Source organism: Hyla sarda, chromosome 10, assembly GCF_029499605.1.
Source record: "Hyla sarda isolate aHylSar1 chromosome 10, aHylSar1.hap1, whole genome shotgun sequence".
Taxonomy (NCBI): domain Eukaryota; kingdom Metazoa; phylum Chordata; class Amphibia; order Anura; family Hylidae; genus Hyla; species Hyla sarda.
The window spans coordinates 111,911,756-111,932,781 of NC_079198.1; the positions used below are offsets into that span (position 1 = coordinate 111,911,756).

Genomic DNA, 21,026 nt, shown 5'->3' on the forward strand with positions numbered 1-21,026 from the left:
TAATTACATTTCATTGTTGGTAAACATACTATATGAAAAAACATATTCAGTCCCAGCTGTCAATGAATTTAGGTGTCTCATTCAGTCCTTTGGCCACATGTGTTTAAAATCCAGCCCACTCCAGTGTAGTTACCTTTATAAACATTTGTAAAAGAACAGGTTATTCTAAAACGCTTAGTGAATTCTAACGTGGTACCACCGCTGCAACAAGAAAGTTCTAGAAATGTATCTGTTCCTAGATTTTCCCCTATCAGCTGTGAGCTGTTTTATTGAAAAGTGGAAAGTTTTGGAATCACAGAAAATCAGCCACAAGTGGAGACCAGGTAAGGTTAGTGCAGTATTGCTGAGGTACATAGTGCAAAAGGCCTCATTTGAAATTAAAATAAGCCCAAAAACTGCCCTGCTGTGAGTTTCATCACATGGGTTTCAATAGATGAGCGCCTGCATGCAAACTTTACATTGCCAATGGAAGCAGTGGAAGTATGATCTGTGGAGTGACTGGTCATGCTTCTAGATCTGGCATTCTAATAAGCTAGTTTTGAGTTTGTGAATGGCAGTGCAAGGAGGATGTTGCCTGCTTGACTGCATTGTGCTAGCTGTAACGTTTGGTGAAAGAGAGAGTGCTATGAGGTGGTTTTTGAAGGGTTGGCTTACTTACCTTGGTTCTAGTGAAGGGAAATAATAATGTTTACCCTATCACCCACGACAGCATCCCTGGAGAGGACCTCCCACCGTGGGACAGGAAAACTGGATATAAATTTGGACCTCCTTCCCCTCAGTTCAGGTTTCCTGTCCTACGGATAGGAGGCCTGGAAGTTTTCTGACATCTTTTCCGTTTCTTGAGCTGCGGGGCCCCCGTTGCCTTGAGTTGTGAGGGGTTTCCCAGCCGGCGTAAGTCTCCACGGGAGCCGCCGGCATGTCTGCTGCGGGGTCGGGCAGTGTCCGGCCCGGGGTTCGGCGGTGTTCCCTTTTAGGGGGGCACTGTGGAGTATGTGCTTCCTCTGTGTGTGCGCACCATGTGACTGGAGGTGCGGCGCACAGTGATGACGTCCGGCCCAGCAAACCTGGGAGACGCGTCACTTCCGGGGGATGCGCACAAAGATTTAAAAGAGACGCGAATTCTGGAGCCGGGCGTCTGTTGCATCTCCTGCATCCAGAGATCCCTCTGACCGCAGCAGCCAGCTCCTGCACCGGTGCAGTTTTCCATACTGCAGTGGATCTTGAGGTTGGTGCCTGATTCCGGTTCTGCTCCCAAACCGAAGACCTTCTCCAGAATGCCTGAACCTGGGAAAGAAGGTGAACATGCTAAATCCAAGAGCTCCAGCCCAGTACTACAGCTTCCTTGGGTGAGACCTTTCCATGTTTTCATTGTTTTATGGTCTAATTGGGGTTATGATGTGCTTTGTTGTAGGCAGATAAACGCTCTGCTAAGGCCCTAGGAAAGCGTTAACTAAAACTGATAATATATAATGTGCACAATGTAGAGGTCCGCTAGATCCCTCATATAAAAGAGCCATCTGTCCGTCCTGTGTAGACGCTCTAGTTGCCCAGGAATCCTCCTCTTTAGCGCTAACCATCAGAAAAAATGATTAAGGATGAGCTTAAAAATTCTCTACAGGACTTAGGTCTTGCAAAAGATAAAGATGTGACCATTCTTCCTGTCCCATTATCCCAATCCCCTCCACATGAGTCCAGTATAGGAGGAAGTCTTATCTTCTGATTAAGAAATAGAAGGTTCAAGTGCTATATCTTGGATTACCCGTGAGGATAAGTAGCAACTTATTAAGGCCATCCGTATTACCATGAATGTGGAAGAAAGTAAATAGCCTTTGTCAGCTGAGGATGCGCTCTATGAGGGTCTAGGTTCTAAGGACAGGCGCACTTTCAGCCTCCATAACAAAGTTAAAGCCCTCATTGATAAGGAATTGAGTCAGCCAGACAAGAATTCCTACCTTACTAAACACCTAAAGAGAAAATATCCCTTTGAGGAAGAAGTCACAAAAAATTGGGATAGAACCCCCCTTATTGATGCACCTGTGGCGAAGATTTCTAAAAAAAAAATTGCTCTACCTTTCTTGGCTTTCTCTCTGACCCCATGGATAGAAAAGCTGACTTATTCAATAAAAAAAACCTGGGAAGTAGCAGCAGGTTCTCTTAGAGCCTCAGTAGCCTCGGTGTGTGTGTGACTAGGTCCCTGAGGGTATGGTTAGCTCAACTTAAATCCCATATAGAGAATAAAACTCCTAGGCAGGAAATTTTAGACTTTTCCTGTGATTTCCAAGGCTGCTGACTTCCTAGCAGATTCCACCGTGGATCTTGTTAGATCCTCAGATAGATCCGCAGCATTGTCAAACTCAGCTAGGGGAGCCATCTGGCTTAGAACTTGGAAGGGGGATGTCACATCCAAGTCAAAACTCTGTGCTATCCCTTGTGCACGTGTCCTTCTCTTTGGGCCTCCTTTAGATGATATCCTCCTTAAGGCCTCTAATAAAAAGAAAGTGTTTCTCCCTAGACAGTCCGAATCATCCCTCAGGGGCAGAGGTAGGTGTTCCTTTCCGGGGAACCAAAATAAAAAATTTTGAGGGTCAGGGAGGGGTAGGGGTTTCCTTTTTAATCCCAATAGAGACTGCCGCCCCAAGGATTCCAAACAATTACACCTTCACTCAAGTAGGAGGACACCTGTCCGCATTTGCGGAAGCTTGGGGGACTATTTCCTCAAGCCCCTGGGTCCTAAATACCATCTCCTCGGGACTCCTCCTGGAGTTCAATACAATTCCCCCGGACAGGTATTTCCCTACTGGAGTGATAACCGATTTGCAGAAACAATCGGCAATGTGTTAAGAGGTCAAGTCCCTCTAAAAAAAGAGGGTTCTTGTCCCAGTTCCCCAATCAGAAGAAAAGCAGGGATTTTATTCACCCCTCTTTCTAGTGAAAAGACCCTCAGAAGCATTCAGGGTAATCATCAATCTCAAAGCCCTGAACAAGTTCCTATCCTACAAAAAATTCAGCATGGAGTCAATCAAATCGACTATCAGTCTTCTATTCCCAAACTGTGTGATGGCATCAATCGATTTAGAGGATGCTTACTATCACATCCCAATACATTCCTCCCATCAAAAGTTGCTCAGAGTAGCAGTGTTCTTGGAGGGGAATTTGGTCCACCTTCAATATACAGCCCTACCTTTCGGGGTATCTCAAGCACCCAGAGTGTTTACAAAGGTGATGGCGGAGACAGTTGCCTTTATCAGAACAAAGGACATTCTTATAGTCCCATATCTGAATGACTTTCTTATTGTAGCGAATTCAGAAGATCTGCTTATCCAACAGATACATTTTCAATCCTCAAATTCCTAGGTTGGAACCTGAACCTAAAAAAATCCCGTCTTGTTCCCTCCAGGACCTTTCAGTTTTTGGGAATATCCCTGAACTCATCTTCTCAAATGTCAACCCTGCCTCCAGCAAAACAACTATTGCTTCAAGAGAAGGTACTAAACCTATTTCTATCCTACGCTTCTTCTTTCAGAGAAGCCATGTCGGTCCTGGGTCTCATGACAGCAGCAATTCCAGCAGTAAGGTGGGCCCGGTTCAGGTCAAGAGAACTTCAGCTAGACATCCTTTTCCATTGGAATGGGGAAAAATCTTCCTTGAACCAAAGGTTGCTTCTATCTTCCAAAGCGAGACTCTCCCTCAGGTGGTGGCTAATTCCACAAAATCTCTCCAAAAGAGTTCCCTGGTTTCCCACCTCAGTAGTGAGAATTACAACAGATGCCAGTCCTTGGGGCTGGGGAGCTCATGTGGATCACACTCTTCTTCAGTGGAAGTGGGATCCACATCTAGCTCCTTCCTCCTCAAATTACAAGGAGCTCTCAGTGGTCTATCAGGCGCTTCTCTGTCTGTCTCACCAAGTGAAGTAGAAAGATGTCTTAATCTATACAGACAATACAGTAGCATACCTCAACAAGCAGGTGGGAACAAGATCCAAACAACTTATGGACCTGACATGTCAAATCTTTCTTTGGGCAGAGACCCGTGTGTCATCTATTCAGGCAGTACACTTGAAGGGCAAAGAGAATACCATAGCAGATTTTCTCAGCAGGGACAAAATGAGCCAGTCAGAGTGGTCGCTTAATCCGGAAGTCTTCCGTATAATAAGTCACAGATTTGGAGTCTTCGCAGTAGATCTATTTGCTTCAAAACTAAACAAAAAGCTTCCCAAGTTCTACTCTAAATCCTCTGGATCATCAATCTGCAGTGGACGCTTTCTCACAGTCATGGACAAAGGAGGTGGGGTATGCTTTTCCCCCCCTTCCGCTTAATCACAGCAGTCCTAAGAAAAATTCAACAGGACCATGCTCAAGTCTTGCTCATTGCTCCCTTCTGGACCAGGAGACCCTGGTTTACCCTTCTGAGGACTCTGTCAGTGTGCCAGCCGTGGATACTTCCAGACAGGAAAGATCTCCTCTCGCAGGGCCCAGTTCTGCATCCTCCATCCCCTCACCTGCATCTCACGGCCTGGATGCTGAAAGGCTAATCCTTTAAGAGAGGGGGCTTTACTGATGGGTAATTAGTACCTTACTTGCAAGCAGAAAGGAAATAACTTCAAAAATCTACCTTAGAACTTGGAAAGCGTTTCTTAATTTTGCAGGTGATGAAGTAGGTCCCCTAGGGGAACCTAGTATCCCTGTTATTCTCAGTTTTCTACAGAGAGGGCTAGAGTTAGGCCTTAGTCCCAATACTCTCAAGGTTCAAGTCTCTGCTCTAAGTTCCTTCCTAAATTCTAAGTTGGCTGACCAGCCTGTTATTAAAAGATTTCTAGTAGGGGCTTCCAGACTCCACCCTTCAACTAGATCCTCCATGAGATCTCATTTTAGTGCTAGACGCCCTCATGACCCCTCCATTTAAGCCTCTTGAATCTGTCTCCATTAAAGTTTTAACAATCAAACTACCGTATTTATCGGCGTATAACACGCACCATTAAAACTTAAATTCAAGGCAAAAAGTCTGCCTGCGTGTTATACGCTGATAAATCTTGTTGTCACTGATTTAAAGTGGCCGCAGCAGCAGCTGCTTGTTAAGGATTAGCAGCCTGGCCAGAGCGCGGCTCCCGCTTTGTTTTTTTTAAAGTTTTTTTTCCCTCCCTTTCCCCCCTGCTTTTTATTCTGTTGTTTTTTTTTTTTATCTTCCTTACCTAGCCATGCTCGACAGGCCAGGTCCGGTGTCGGCTGCGGTCAGTGAAGCAGTATGAGTGACGTCCTCTGCTAGCTCCGCTGCACAGAATCCGGGACGTCACTCATTCAATGCTGCTGCCGCTGTGGCTATTCTAAGGTGACTGCGGCCACACTGACCAGCGGCGGCTGCAGCAAATGATGAGTGACGTCCCTGATGCTGTGCAGCCGGCAAAGGACATCACTCATCCTGCTTCACTGACCACAGCCCGCAAGACCCGACACTGGACCTGGCCTGCCGAGCGCGGCTAGTTAAGGAAGATGGGGAAAAAAATATATATAAAAAACAGGGGGGGGGGAGGGGATGCTGAGAGGGGGGCCATGATGAAAAGGGGGCATGATGAGAGGGGGGCATGATGAGAAGGGGGCATGATGAAAAGGGGGCATAATGAGAGGGGGGCATGATGAGACAGGGGTGGGGGAATGATGAGAGGGTAAGGGGGGGTGTAAATGTGCCACAGGGGCTGATAAAGGGGGAGGAATGATGTGGCACTGGAAGGGGGAACCAAACTGAAGTTCAGGCAAAATCTAAGTTAGAGGGATGATATGGCATTTAGTCTGTCATTTATCTTGTATGTATTATTTTTTTTTAACTTAAATTTCCCTATTAAAATGGGGGTGCGTGTTATACGCCAGTGCGTGTTATACGCCGATAAATATTGTAGCTTTTCTCTTGGCCATCACCACAGCCAGAATGGTGGGGGAATTACATGCCCTTTCAGCCTTTTCCCCTTATACCAAAGTTCTCGATGATAAGCTTGTAATGAGAACATTACCGCACTTCTTGCCTAAAGTAGTGTCTGATTTTCACCAAAATCAAGACATTATTCTCCCTTCCTTCTGTGACAATCCTAATGATAAAAATGATAATGTATGTGCCGGCTTACTGCACCTTTACTTACTAAACCCTTAATGCAGCTCCGCTCCGCTGGAATGAAACTGCGCTGAAGCCGCTTTCGGGTGTACACAGGAAGCTGGCACATGAGCAGTGGAGTCACATACAGAGCGGGGAGGAGAGGGAGATGCAGAGGGAGGGCATGAATATGCATAAACCGGGCAGTGCTGCGGACAAGCGGCTCTGACGTCACAGTGCCAGATGAAGGCAGTAACCCCGCCCCTGCCAGTTAGAAGATGATTTGCATATATTGAAAAATGAAGATAACGGGCAAACGGCTGGATGGATCCGGGCATGGCAGGCATCATATTGATCAGCGTCTCCCGCACTACCAGCCAGTTCCTCTGGTAAGTGCAGGGGGGTTTAGTGACCGTTTTCCTTTAAGGGCCTAGATACTATGAAAGGCCAGCCAAAAGTACACACCAGCTGGGGTTGTACACAAATACTGTTTTAAGCGTACTGGAGCGCATTGTACTCCCCTCATATACGCACTAAGTATGTCAGGCAGAGAAGTGCCAGGACGTGCACAGAGGAGTGGCAGAGGCCTAAATTCATCAGACAGAGGTCGCAGCAGACTAGGGGCGAGTGGCAGCAGGAGTCACAGCGAGAGCCCTGAGCTCCCGTTATCAGCTAGCGGTCGTGTCTTGACCAGCAACCCATCGGCCGTCATAGATTGGTTAACACGGTCATCCACTTCATCACAAGTGACATCTGACACCCCCAGTCAACAGTCGGTGGATTCCTCAGACACAACCCTCAGTTGGCATGGCCTGGGAGCAGTCCCTGTCCTCCAATTGCCTCTGTCTTGTGCTGTTCTTTCCCCCACAGAAGTATCTTATGCTGTGGGTTCAGCTCCACTATTTAGTGAGGACGATCTAGAGGATAGTCAGCAGCTACTGCCCAGCCAAGAAGTGGAGGAGACCCCCGTCGCTTCCTCTGCTAGGCGGGCAAATAGTGATGAGGAGAGTGGCGTGGGAGGTGGTGTTGCCAGCGTTCAGGCTCCTGAAGCAGACACTGTTGAGGACATCAGTAATGTGCAGACATAACTCAATGATGATGAAGCTGATCGCACTTGGGAGCCGGGTGCAGAAGGGGCATCATCATCATCAGGAGAAGAGGGTTGCAGGTTGCCTGTGAGACAGTAGCTGAGCCAGCAAGGTGGTAGCATGGTTGGCAGTCAGCATGGTGGCAGAAGTCCAAACGTGCCCGGGGTAAACCACCTGCTTCGTGGCAGCCTACCTTCCCGGGAGGTCGTGGAAAAGGGGTTCCTGGAGTCGGTGGCAGTAGCAGTCAATCAGTGCGGACTGTTGTTGGGAAAAACAGCTACTTGGCGGTGTGGCAGTTTTTCTTCAAGCATCCGGAGGATGTTAACCTGGCCACATGCAAGATGTGTCAGCAGAAGGTGAAGCGTGGCCAGGGTCCCAATGTTAGCACTACGGCCCTGCATCAACATATGCAGTATCCCCATAAAGCAGCCTGGGATGGGAAAACCATGGCTCCGATGTGGTGGTCCACCCAGTGACACGCTGCTCCCTGTTTCAGCCAGCCAAGGCTCTACCACCTCAGCCAAAGTGCGCTGTGTGTCATACCGATCTTCTGTCACTTCAGATGCTCCTGCTCCTCCTACGTCGAGTCAGTCATTCCGCCAGCAATCCATCTGCGAAGCCATGTCCAAGAGACAGCAGTATGCCCTTTTCAAGTGGTGGACTCTGCAGAAGGTGGGCCAGTCCTTGAGCCTGTCGGTGTGTGCCAAAGTGCATGGCAGCACTGACGTGTGGAGCTGTAACTACAGTCAGGGACAATACATGTCCTTTACGGCCCACTGGGTGAATGTGGTTCCTGCACAGCCACAACAGCAACTTGGACAGGTCACGCTGCTTCCACCTCCACGCTTTCAGGCCGTTGGCCCTGTGACAGTGTGCGACTCCGCCTCCTCATCCTCTACCGTGTCCTCAGCCTCCACTGCACGGACAAGTCTCAGTCCCCGTCCATGTGTGTAGGGCACGGCAGTGTCACGCTGTTCTTAACATGGTTTGCCTTGGCGAATAGAGTCACACAGGGGAGGAACTGCTAAAAGTCATTAATCAAGAAATCAAATATGGCTTACTCCACGAAGACTGGAAACGGGAACCATGGCGACTGACAACGGGAAGAACATCTTGTCTGCGCTGCGACAAGGAGGCCTGAGTCATGCGCCCTGCATGGCTCACGTGTTCAATCTGGTTGTCAAGCGGTTCCTGAAGGGTTCCCCTCCATCTGCAAGACATCCTAACAATGGGAAGAAAACTTTGCATGCACTTCAGCTACTCGTACACCGCAAAGCACACCCTCCTTGAGCTGCAGCATCAGAACGGCATCCCCCAACTTAGTCTGATTTGTGACATTTCCACACACTGGATTCCACCCTCCATATGTTGGACAGACTATACGAACAGAGAAAAGCCATCACAGATTTCTTGATGATCCAAGCAGATAGGGGGACACCCCTGTGTAACTTCAATGTCAACCAGTGGCAGCTTATATGTGACACCTGCCGTTTGCTCAGGCCCTTTGAGAGGCCACATTGCGGGATGAACATCATTCCACTGCTTCATCTACTACAACATGTGTTGGAAACGATGGCTGGTCAGGGCACTGGAGACATGTCGCCTACATCTCACGGCCACATAAGCCCTGTAGGGGCTGAACTGGAGGAAGGACACAGTGGAGCACAGTTTAGGTTTTGCAAGATGGGCGGTTTTTCTAGTCATCTGACAGGCGAGGAGGAGCAGCTAGAGGAGCTAGAGGGTTATGAGGAAGGCGAGACAGAGGACCCAGACACACCGTGGCAGTATGCAGAGGAGATGGAGGCAGGGAGTCCATCTGAGTCACTTGCACAAATGGCACGATGTATGCACACATGCTTGCGTAGTGACCGGCAAATTGTCACCATTTGGCAGCGGGATCATTTCTGGCTCTCCACCTTATTGGACCCTCGCTACCGGCACAAAATGGGGGCCTTTTTTACACCCACTGAGAGGGAGGACAAACTGACCTACTGCAAAGACATCCTACGTAGTCAGTTGGCCGATACCTATCTGCGCCACCTCCAGGCTCTGTCATTGTGCCGCTCTGCGACAGTGATTCTAATAGCGACACCTCTGATCTGCATGTCATACTGAATAACAGTATTATTTCACTAACTCAGCACACACCCTATGCGTGTTACAGCAAGGCAAAGTGTTCAACACCTCTATTGAGGCTCTCTGTAGGCCAGAAATAGCCATTTTTAATAGCAATTCGCCGCAAACAACTTCGGATTGAACCAAATTTTTTCTGAAAATTCGGGGAATCTACTGAATCAAATTTTTCAAAAATTCGCTCATCTCTAGCTTTTACCCCCATAGTGTGGAGTCACATGTAGCACATCCTCTGTGGATTTTCCGCTGTATCTTCTAGGGAGAAAACAAATTGGTAGCGGTCTTAAAGAAAATTTTATTTAAAGGGGTTTGTTCACAAAGGACACCAATTTGCAGAGGGGCCCAACATCACCTATGGATACATGTAGGAATATGTAGAAATAATGTACATATAGGGGAAGATTTATCAAAACCTGGCCAGTGGAAAAGTTGCTGAGTTGGCCATAGCAACCAATCAGATTGCTTCTTTCATTTTTTAAAAGGCCTGTGAAAAATGAAAGAAGCAATCTTATTGGTTGCTGTGGGCAACTCAGCAACTTTTCCTCTGGCCAGGTTTTGTTAAATCCCTCCAATGATTATATTGTGTGTATACTGGGTACATGCCTATGACCTACGAAGGTAAACGTTCAGAGGGTTAGTCTGTATTCCCTTCCTTTTCTTTTTTTTTCTTTTTTCTTTTACATCACAGGTTCTTAACCCTTTTATTACATGTTAACAGACTCTGCTGCCATATATGTATTGTTCTGGGTAGCTGTTATAACAAGAACAGTCATGCAATTTACATAGCGGAGAACATATATATATATATATATATATATATATATATATATATAGCTGCAAAAACAAGTTTAGTCACTAGGGGGTAGTAAAAGGTTGTTGCTAGTCTAGACAGTGAAGTGAATCACACAAATGCAGCTGAAGAATATGCAGTGAGTCAGTGTTGATCTTTCCTCCTTAACAAGTCTAATATGCATCAAGTTTAAATACTGATGGCCTGGAATTTCCACAACAACTCTTCAAACAATCTGTCATAGGGATTATACAACAAAAAGAAAAGAAAAAAAAAATCAGTAGTTTTAAAGAGAATCTGTCATCAGTACTTTATCAACAACACTAACTTATTGGTCTAGGAGACTCTAGGCTTATAGGCTCCTATGCTTCAGAGTGGAGCTCTACTCTGCAGCTTCACCTGGCCACAGGAGACATGATGTGAAATCGCTTTGCAAGAGAGATTTCACAGCAGAAGAGGGAATGTTAAAGGGGTACTCTGGTGAAAACCTTTTTTCTTTTAAATCAACTGGTGGCAAAAAATTTAACATATTTGTAAATTACTTCTATTAAAAAATCTTAATCCTTCCAGTACTTATTAGGAAATTCCTTTCTTTTTGGAACACTGATGACATCATGAGCACAGTGCTCTCTGCTGACATCTCTGTCCATTTTAGCAACCATGCATAGCAGATGTATGCTAAGGGCAGCATGGTGACTCAGTGGTTACCACTGCTGCCTTGCAGTGCTGGGGACTTGGGTTCAAATCCCACTAAGGACAACAATAAATAAATCATTATTATTATTATAATAACGTCAGCAGAGAGAACTGTGCTCGTGATGTCATCAGAGAGCATTCCAAAAAGAAAAGAATTTCCTCTGTAGTATTTAGTAGCTAATAAGTACAGGAAGGATTAAGATTTTTTAATAGAAGTAATTTACAAATATGTTTAACTTTCTGCCACCAGTTGATTTAAAAGAAAAAGGTTTTCACCGGAGTACCCCTTTAAAGGGGTACTCCGCCCCATGCTGCTGGGGACCCCGGGGATCGCCGCTGCGGCACCCCGCCATCATTACTGCACAAAGCGAGTTCGCTCTGTGCGTAATGAGGGGCGATACAGGGGCCGGAGCAGCGTGATGTCATGGCCCCGCCCCTCATGACATCACGGCCTGTCCCCTTAATGCAAGTCTATGGCAGGGGGTGTGACGACCGCCACGCCCCCTCCCATAGACTTGTATTTACGGGGGCGGGCTGCGACGTCACGAGGGGCGGAGCCGTGACGTAATGATGCTCCGGCCCCTGTATTGCCCGTTATTACGATAGCGGGGTGCTGCAGCGGCGATCCCCGGGGTCCCCAGCAGCGGGACCCCGGCAATCTGACATCTTATCCCCTATCCTTTGGATAGGGGATAAGATGTCTAGGGGCGGAGTACCCCTTTAAGTACTGTTGACATCAGTGTCATCTGCATTACAGCCCTATACCAATTAGTAAGTGCAGTTAATACTGATGACAGATTCCCCGTAAGATCAGCAGGTAATCCACAGCCAAATCTGCATGAAGAGTTTTACTGTAGATTTTAACTTCCCCATTGCAGTTGATGGGGAAAAATTTGCAAAATATTTGAGAACAATATGTAAGAGGATCTGACACACATTGTACTGTAGGTCAATTTCCATGTTGAAATTCCACACTCCTTTGGTTGCCTGGAATTGTGATCTGCTGCATATCCACAGGAAAATCTGCAGCATTCCCACCCTGTGTGTAGGAATTTACCCTTATTGGTCAAACAGAAAAAAAAAAAAAAAAAAAAGCCCAATCTATAGAAAAGTGTCGACCTGTTGAGACTGGGAAGACTGTGATCTTAAGAACTAGGACCTGAGTCTTTGTTTTTGGATGGAGCAGCGCATGCGCTCCACTGCTTAGTCATTGTCTGTGGAGCTGCTGAAGATATCCAGGCACTGTACCTGGCTATCTTTGGCAGCAACATAGATCAGCAACTTGCTGATCCATTCCAAAACAAAACTGTTTTATATGCAGTCTCATCTGAAGTGAATACTGACACTAACAATATTCTCACCTGGATTAGCCAGCCTGCTGCTTGTGGGACCCAGGATTTGATAGGGATCTGGAAGAAAGAAAAGGTATATAAACGCATGCTACTAGCTCTTCTTCTATAAAAAAAAAAAAGTGACTGGACTTCCTAATGAGTGGCCGTAATAGGAGACTCTTATTTCTATATGTGAAGTCAAGTGTGATGTGCCTTCTTTAGGTATCTTCAACTGCGACATGCGGTACGCGCACAGTTTGGCTTCCTGGAGGTTACTCCTGCTTTTTCTGAAGGGGAGTTGCTCTTGGGCACTACGGGCCTCTCTAAGGCTCTCACGCAAGCCTATGCCCTTTTCCAATCTTTGGGGCCTTACCCGTTTGCAGTTGCTTTTGGCAAGTGGATGAAGGATATACCTGATTTGTCTAGTGAACAGTGAAAGGAAGTGGAGCGGACATATTACCCTACGGTAGTAAGTGCCAGGGACATGTTGATCCAATCCCGTTTTATTTTACGCCTCTATTACACTGTGGTGAAGCTAAAGCATATTGGTGTTTCCTCCTCTGATGTTTGCATCCAGTGTTTGGTGGAGAAGGGTTTCTAGTCGCAGTGTCGAACTGCTCCTGTGTTGCCCCATTTTGGAGGGAGGTGATGAGATTTCTAACGGATAATTTAGACTTTCTGTTTCTTCTCACCCCTAAGGTCTGTTTATTGGATCTCATCAACTATGTGGAGTCGGATTCCCATAGACGTAATGTGATTAGTTTTCTACTATTTTGTGCCCGTAATGTGGTTGTAATGGCCTGGAAAGATAACTCCTCTCTCCCGTTGGATTGGCTTGGTCAATAAGTTTGTTCCGCTTTATCGGGCCCTGTATCTTTGTCGGAAGTGCCCTAAGAAGTTTGATGAAGTCTTAATGCCTTCAACTGACTCCCTTGGGCCGATGTCCCAATCTGTGTAGCTGGGCTCTGTGATCATTATTTAGTGGCGGTGGGAGAGAGAAATGCTGGGGTATGAATGGTGAGTGTTTGTTTTGTCTTTGTCAGGCTTGTTCTACTCCGGGGTTGCAAGGTGTATGCCTTTTTCTATGACTTTTGCCACTTGCACCGCACTTTTTTATTGTTACTACCTGGTTGTGGCCGTTGCTGTTCTGCGTTCTTATTCACATTTTGGTTGCCTCCAATAGGGGGACCTGTGACAAAACACAGAAATCAAGGTGTTAAAATATGTAAAATGTTAGACTTTGTAATATAAGCCTTATTTCTGTTTAGTATTATGTTTCAGTTCTTAGGATGCAGTTTGAAGAATGGAGATTTTCTGTATACTGCAGGATACTTTCAGGGAACAGGACTTAATGGTGCTTATTCAGTTTAGATCACATTGAATGTGCTTAGTTACTCTTTTCTATATAATCTTTGGGATCTAAAATCCAGTTCCATTCAGGCTTATATGTGTCCTAATTTAAAGAGAAACTGTAACCCTTTTTTTGTTAGTAAATGCCTATTTTCTGCATAAAATAATTATTCTGGAGCAAACTCTGTAGTGAGTTTTGTTTTTACTAGAAGTGCATGACTAAATAGCCCACTGGTTGTTACCACCACTGTCACACTATACAATCAAAGCTGGCATTTCCAGATTATGTAGGGTAACAACTCCAGCTGGTAACAACCAGTTGGCTATTTAACCCCTTAAGGACACACGCCATAAATGTACAGCGCTGAAGAAGATACTGCGCTCGCTTCAGTCATGGCGGGTCCCTGGGGCTGTCAGGAGCCGCGGACCCGCCGGTAATGGCAGACATCAACGATCATGCTGATGTCCGCAATTAACCCCTCAGATGCCGTGATCAATACAGATCACGGCATCCGCGGCAATTAAAATGGCTGATCTGATCACCGTTGCACTGCCGTGGGAATAAGATCAGCTATGATGGCGGACAGAGGTCGCCTCACCTGCCTCCGTCTGTAAAAACTCCTCACCTCAGCCCATCGAAGCAGGTGTGAAAACGCGTTTGGGGCTGAGGTGAGGAGTCCAGGCAGAGTGCATTACTAATATCTATTGCTATCCATTTATTATGCTATCTTTAATTTACTTATTATTGTAATGTTATGGTATATTACGGCTACTGCTACACCAGTATCCATGTGTAAAGCTAGAGCTGCACCATGCTATCATTTATATATCTGTCTACTTATTGCAGTTACATTTACTTCTTTATCCTCACTGTCTTCTTTCTGTGTTACCGATCTACCTCTCCATATGAATGTATTTTATGTGATTTTATACCTTTGTTCTCTAATAAAGATTTTAATCGTTGTTATAAAATATATTCTGGTCTGTTGTGTTTGGTGAGAATGTCTTGGAAAGTGACCACTGTATAGTCCTTCTCAGATTGCTGTAGTAATTTGGTGACCATTTTTTAAAAGCAGCACAATAATAAAGTATGTATCCACCATTGGTATCATTTTAATCACATTGACCCAGAGAATAGAGAAAACATGTAATTTTTACTGTAAATTGTACACCGTTTAAACTAACCCCCCCCCCCCCCCCCCCAAAAAAAATAAAAATAAATTGTGATTTATGTTTACATTTCCTTACACAAATTTTTTTTTGGGGGGGGATTTACCATTCATTTAAGGGTAACGTGAGTGATGGCATTACAAAGTGCAACTAGTCACGCAAAAAACAAGCCCTCATATGGGTCTGTAAATGGAAATATAAAAGAGTTATGGATTTTAGAAGGCGATGAGGAAAAAAGGAAAATGCAAAGGTCAAAATGGACTGTGTCCTTAAATGGGCACTGTCATGAAATAAAAAAATTGATATGTTGTAGTACTTAAGTACTACAACATATCTCTAATATACTTTAATAAAAAAAAGTGATTTTAAAATAGTTTAAAATCACTTTTAAATTCGGCCACTAAGGGTCGCCCTCCCAGTGGTCGAATCCATTCGGCAGCGACGTCTCTAGTGAATTTCGACTCATTGAAGCCTGGCAATGAGTCGGAATTCACTCACTGCAGTGCTCGCTGTTTGATTGACAGGCGGGAGCGAACGCTGAGAACAGAAGAAGCGTGCATTGGCTCCCCTGCTCCCTGGCCTTGCACGCCGGCCCCGCCTCCCGGCATCCCGTCGCTGCTGTCCTGCCCGTCGCTGCACTGTCCTGGTATGTCTGGGGGGGGGGGGGTTAGGGGAGGGTGTTCGGTTAGCGGGGTTCAGGGGAGGGGTAGCGGGGTTCGGGTTGCGCCGCGGCCATGTATTGTTTTTAACACAGGGTGCCTCCAGTTTTTCCCCACTACAACTCCCAGCATGCCCTGACAGCCAATAGATGTCACGGCAAGCTGGGAGTTGTAGTGGTGAAACAGCTGGAGGCACCCTGTGTAGATGAACTAAGGGCGGAAGTCCCCCCCAGCAGGCATCAGTGACGTGGTGCCTGCTGGGGAAGTCTGCCAGGTAGTGAGCACGCTACTAGGCAGACAAAACTGCTTTTTTTATATAGTAAAAAAAAAAATTAGGCAGGGAGGAGGTTAGGGATAGATGGGAAATAGGCAGGGACAGAGAGGGAAAAAAAAGGATGGTGGGAGCTACCCTTTAAGGGGTTAATCATACATTTCTAGAAAAAATATAAAAAAAATGGCACAACTCAGACCTAGAGCAAAAAATTATCTAGAATTTTGGTTTCATGGGGATTATATATGTTTTTAGTAAAACACACAGGTCAGGAGAGGCCACATGTCCTTTTTTAAGACTGGATGTTCACTTACTTTTTGTGACAGGCGAGTTGACGTTATTTCCCCATCCAGATCTCCGGGCGGTGTCATAGGAAGGATCTGTGGGGGTTGATAAATCATTATAAAGCAGACTATCTTGTTGGATTAGACAATCATTATAGGAATTATAAATGTGCAATAGCCTAGTGCAGGGCGGTATACCGGTTCATACCGAATACCGGTGTGTTTTTTCTGTACGATATGAATTTTTCCCTATACCGCAATACCGGTTGGGACCCTACCCCCCCCCCCCCCCCTTCAAAGGAATGAACTGCAGTGCTGTCCCCACATCAGGGGACTGATCATGTTACCCGCAGGCGCTGGAAATTAATGAGTTTTGAGCCGTGGCCGCAGGACTTCTGTTCGGAGAACGGAAGCTGTCACCTCCCCCTGCAAGTGCAGAAAGCCCGTGGACCACAGGGGCTGCAGAGCTTCTGATCAGAATCTCTGCAGCGCCTACGGCCCACTGGCTTTCAGTGCTTGCAGGGGGAGGTGAAAGCTTCCATTCTCCGAACCAAAGTCCTGTGCCCGCGGCTCACAACTCATTCATTTCCAGCGCCGCGGCTCACAGGAGGAGAAGGAGAGCAGCGCCTGTGGGTAACATGATTAGTCCCCCGATGTGGGGACAGCGGTGGGGGGAGGAAATGCAGAGCAGCGCCCGCAAGTAATATATGATTAGTTCCCCAGCGCACTGCGGCTGATAATTCATTAGAGGGAAGGGGGGTTAGGGGGAAATGAGTGGGGAAAAAAAAAAATACAGTGGAACCACCATAAGTTTGAAGAATACCGTGATACATATTTTTGGTCATACCGCCCAGCACTACAATAGCCTGAAATTCTTTTATGTATAACTTCCTCAAACATTCAGTACCAGAGATCCATAAATCTCCGGAACATGTATAGTCAGAAAAAAATCAAACATAACTTATTACAGTTCTGTCAATAAGATAGACCTTAAAGGGGTACTCCGGTGGAAAACTATTTTTTTTTTTTTTTAATCAAATGGTGCCAGAAAGTCAAACAGATTTGTAAATTACTTCTATAATTTTTTTTTTAATCCTTCCAGTACTTATTAGCTGCTGAATACTACAGAGGAAATTATTTTCTTTTTGGAGCACAGAGCTCTCTGCTGAATCACGAGCACAGTGCTCTCTGCTGACATCTCTGTCCATTTTAAGAACTGTCCAGAGTAGGAGAAAATCTCCATAGCAAACATATGCTGCTCTGGACAGTTCCTAAAATGGACAGAAATTTTAGCAGAGAGCTCTGTGTTCCAAAAAGAAAAGAATTTCCTCTGTGGTATTCAGCAGCTAATAAGTACTGGAAGGATTAAGATTTTTATTAGAAGTAATCTACAAATCTGTTTAACTTTCTGGCATCAGTTGATTTAAAAAAAAAAAGTTTTCCACCGGAGTACCCCTTTAACTATATTATTGTGTGACTGGTTGATGCACTCAAAAAAAAAAAAGTGGGCACCTTGCACATATAGAACATGTGTCTGCATCATCCACTGACCAGAAAAGTTTGGCTTATGGGTTGAAATGGCCCCTGAGCTGATTTGCATTTTAAAGATTATAAACTAAATTTCTAATGGGGAGATTTATCAAAACCTGTACAGAGGAAAAGTTGCTCAGTTGCCCATAGCAACCAATCAGATCGCTTCTTTTATTTTGCAGAGGCCTTGTTAAAAATGAAAGAAGCGATCTGATTGGTTGCTATGGGCAACTGGGCATCTTTTCCTCTGGACAGGTTTTGATAAATCTCCCCCTAAATTATCAGTAAAAAAAAGAGATCAGAATCTACCCGGACATAGACCGGTAGACTGGCCTCAATCATTTCTGTTTTCATTTAGAAGTGAATTATATGAAATGTTTATAGGAAATAATCAGTTCTGTCACTAAAAAACTTTTAATGCAGCACTCATATTTGGTGCTGTGCTTCCAAATCAAGAAGCACTGGGATCTGCATTTAGGCAGCTGCTCAGGAGCTCCACTTGATGTAATGTTACAAAGCTTTCCGGTGCAGAGAGAGCACTTAGAAGCATACAGAGAAGACAGGGTCTGCATCTAATGTGCATGTATGTCTCTAAAGATTACTGGTACAGTAGGAAAAACATAGGGAATGAGATTTAGCATTGTATTTACAGCTTTTTTTGTGCTTAAATTGTAATTATTTTTGTCATATGTGCACCTAGGCAAGTTTTAAAGGGGTATTCCAGGAAAATACACACATATATAACTCAACTGGCTCCAGAAAGTAAAAAATTACTTCTATTAAAAAATCTTAATCCTTCCAGTAGTTATAAGCTGCTGAAGTTGAGTTGTTCTTTTCTTTGTGACAACAGTGCTCTCTGCTGACACGTCTGCTTGTCTCAGGTACTGTCCAGAGAAGGAGCAAATCCGCATAGCAAACCTCAAATGCTTCTGACAATTCCTGAGACAGACAGAGGTGTCAGCAGAGAGCACTGTTGTCACAAAGAAAGAACAACTCAACTTCAGCAGCTGATAACTACTGGAAGGATTAACCCCTTCCCGACCCATGACATACATGTACATCATGACCGGGAAGGTTTTCCCGGCCTATGATGTACATGTACATCATGCAGATACTGGCCGCTACTTGCGGCATCTCGCTGCGCCCGGTAAGATGGTGGCTATCAGTGGCATAACTATAGAGGTCGCAGGGGTCGCAATCGAAACTGGGCTCCATATCCTGGGGGTCCCGCAGGGCCCCCAATACACTATCTGCTGCTGCGGCAGTAGATCTGGCCCTTGGCACTGCCCGAGGGCCCAACCCATCGCTACCAGCACATTTGTATTTAAAAATTACCTTTAGGAAGGGCGCGGCCCTTAAAAACTCTGAGAAGAGCGGAACAGGCCAGGGGCTGATCGGAGTTAACGTGCCCATGCAGGGACGCACGTCTGCTCCAATAATCACCTGACCCTGTCCCTGCGTGCTCTCCACGGCAGCGCTCCTTGTGTGCTCTCTCTCCCAGCTCTCCACGGTAGAGGTCCCCTGTGCAGCAGTGGCAGGAGCAGCACAGGCTCCACCAACTCAAACCAAGCCACCGATCTCTAGGTGAGTGAACTGGGGGGGGGGGGGGGCATTGAGAGCGAGTGAACTGAGGGGCTAAGGAGGCCAGGGATGGGGTGTGGAGCAGCGCGCGAGGGGGGTCTTCACACTGTGGATGAGAGAGGAGAGGGGGGAAAGTATGTAGATGGGGGGGGGGGTTTGTTGAGGAGACCAAGGATGGGGGGGGGGGGGTTTGAGGAGACCAAGAACTAGAAAGAACATGACAGAGTGCTTGGACCAGGCCAATTTTTGTTTTTTCACTTAAATTTTTTTCCTCCTCCCCTTCTAAAAATCATAATGCTTACAATTTTGCACCTACAGCTTTTTTTTGCATCCCCAATTGTACTTTGTAATGCCATTACTTATTTTATAACATAATCTGCGGCAAAAAAAACCCCACAAAAAACACTGTTTTGCAACTTTTTAGGGCTTCCGTTTCTACACAATGCAATTTTCGATAAAATTGTTTACTGAATCTTTATTCTGTAGGTCCATACGGTTATTAGGATACCCAATTTATGTAGGTTTTATAAAAAAAAAATAACTACATGCACCAAAATGAGTATGTTAAAAATTGTCCTCTTCTGACCCCTATAACATTTTTATTTCTCTGCATACGGGGCTATATGAGAGCTCATTTTTTGTGCCGTGGTCTGTAGTTTTTATTGGTTCCATTTTTTGTTTGATTTTTTTAATGGTATATGAAGTGACCAAAAATGCACAATTTTGGCTTTGGTATTTTTTTACACACTCGGCAGTACCACATATGATTATTTTTATTTCTTATTTATTTAATTTAAAAAAATGGGAAAAGGGGATTCAAACTTTTATTAGGAAGGCGTTAATTCACTTATATTAACTTTTTTTTTTTTTTTTTTTACTTATTTTTTGCCCCCATTGGGGGCTATAACATTCGGTCTCTTGATTGCATACACTGACCAATGCTATGCCATGGGGTGCAGGGGGAGGGGGCTGAAGAGACCAAAGATGGGGTGTAGGGGTGGGGTGATGAGACCGAGGATAAGAGGGGGGGGGGGGTGTATATGTATGTATGGTGTGTGTATATGTATGATTTATACATGCATGATAGGTGTGGGTATGTATGATGAATGTGTATGATAGTTTTGAGTATGTTTGATAGATCACACATCTAGCGTACATACATCTATCATATTTACATCTGTCATACATTCATACATACATATACACACACCATACATACACCAGTCATATTCACATCTATCATAAATACATACATACACTGTACATCAATGAGGGATGGGGGGCCAGAGGCGATGTGGTATGGGTCGACTAAGGGCAGCACAAACCTAAAATATACCACTGATGGGTTGGGGAATATTGGTTTAGATTGGTGTTCTCCAATCTGTTGCACAACTACAACTCCTATGATGTTCTGACAGCCTTCTGGAGCAGGACAATGTGGTCTGGAAAGGGGGGGCAGAAGGGCCTGGAGAGGACTTAGGGGTCTGGGGAGGGGGTCAGAGGAGCCTGGAGAGGACTTAGGGGTCTGAGGAGGGGGGCAGAGTTGCCTGGAGAGGACTTAGGGGTCTGAGGAAGGGGCAGAGGAGCCTGGAGAGGGCTTAGGGGTCTTGGGGGCAGAGGAGCCTGGAGAGCACTTAGGGACCTAGGGGGCAGAGGTGCCAGGAGAAGACTTAGGGATCTGGGGGGCAGAAGTGCCAGGAGAGGACTTAGGGGTCTTGGGAGGCAGAACAGAGGAGCCTGGAGGAGAAGGACACAGAGGTCTGGGGAAGGTTAGTGCAGGGGTGAGATTCAGCTAATGAAGAAACAGTGTGTGGCCGAATTATAGTCAATGGGTAAAGTGTGTGGCAGAATTATATTCAGGACACAGTATTTGGCAGGGTTATAATGATTATTATCTTCATAGAGGATGAAGATCTTCTGTCAAAGTGAAGTACCAATGAATTCTGGGTGTCAGACTCTATACAGAGAAGATGTAGCTGGAAGAAGTCACGATGGTTTGGACCAGATGTGGAAGAAAAAGACAACAGAGAAGACATCACTCAGGTCACTGATATCATTGTGTGTT

At 45.6% G+C, this 21,026-nt stretch overlaps 1 protein-coding gene and 1 long non-coding RNA gene across 3 annotated transcripts in view; one reads left to right on the forward strand and one right to left on the reverse strand.

Annotated features, from left to right (window-relative positions):
- Nucleotides 1–21,026, forward strand: part of LOC130294472 (uncharacterized) — a 110,562-nt gene that overhangs the window by 19,204 nt on the left and 70,332 nt on the right. For both annotated transcript variants that reach the window (XR_008848509.1, XR_008848510.1), the window contains exon 3: nucleotides 20,865–21,004. This is a non-coding gene — a long non-coding RNA (uncharacterized LOC130294472). The remainder of the gene's footprint in view (nucleotides 1–20,864; nucleotides 21,005–21,026) is intronic.
- Nucleotides 1–21,026, reverse strand: part of FLI1 (Fli-1 proto-oncogene, ETS transcription factor) — a 116,148-nt gene that overhangs the window by 2,926 nt on the left and 92,196 nt on the right. The window contains exons 6-8 of the mRNA XM_056544308.1: nucleotides 15,881–15,946; nucleotides 13,243–13,305; nucleotides 12,147–12,194 (exon numbers count right to left, since the gene is read on the reverse strand). Of these exons, the coding sequence (XP_056400283.1) occupies nucleotides 12,147–12,194; nucleotides 13,243–13,305; nucleotides 15,881–15,946 (177 nt within the window). The remainder of the gene's footprint in view (nucleotides 1–12,146; nucleotides 12,195–13,242; nucleotides 13,306–15,880; nucleotides 15,947–21,026) is intronic.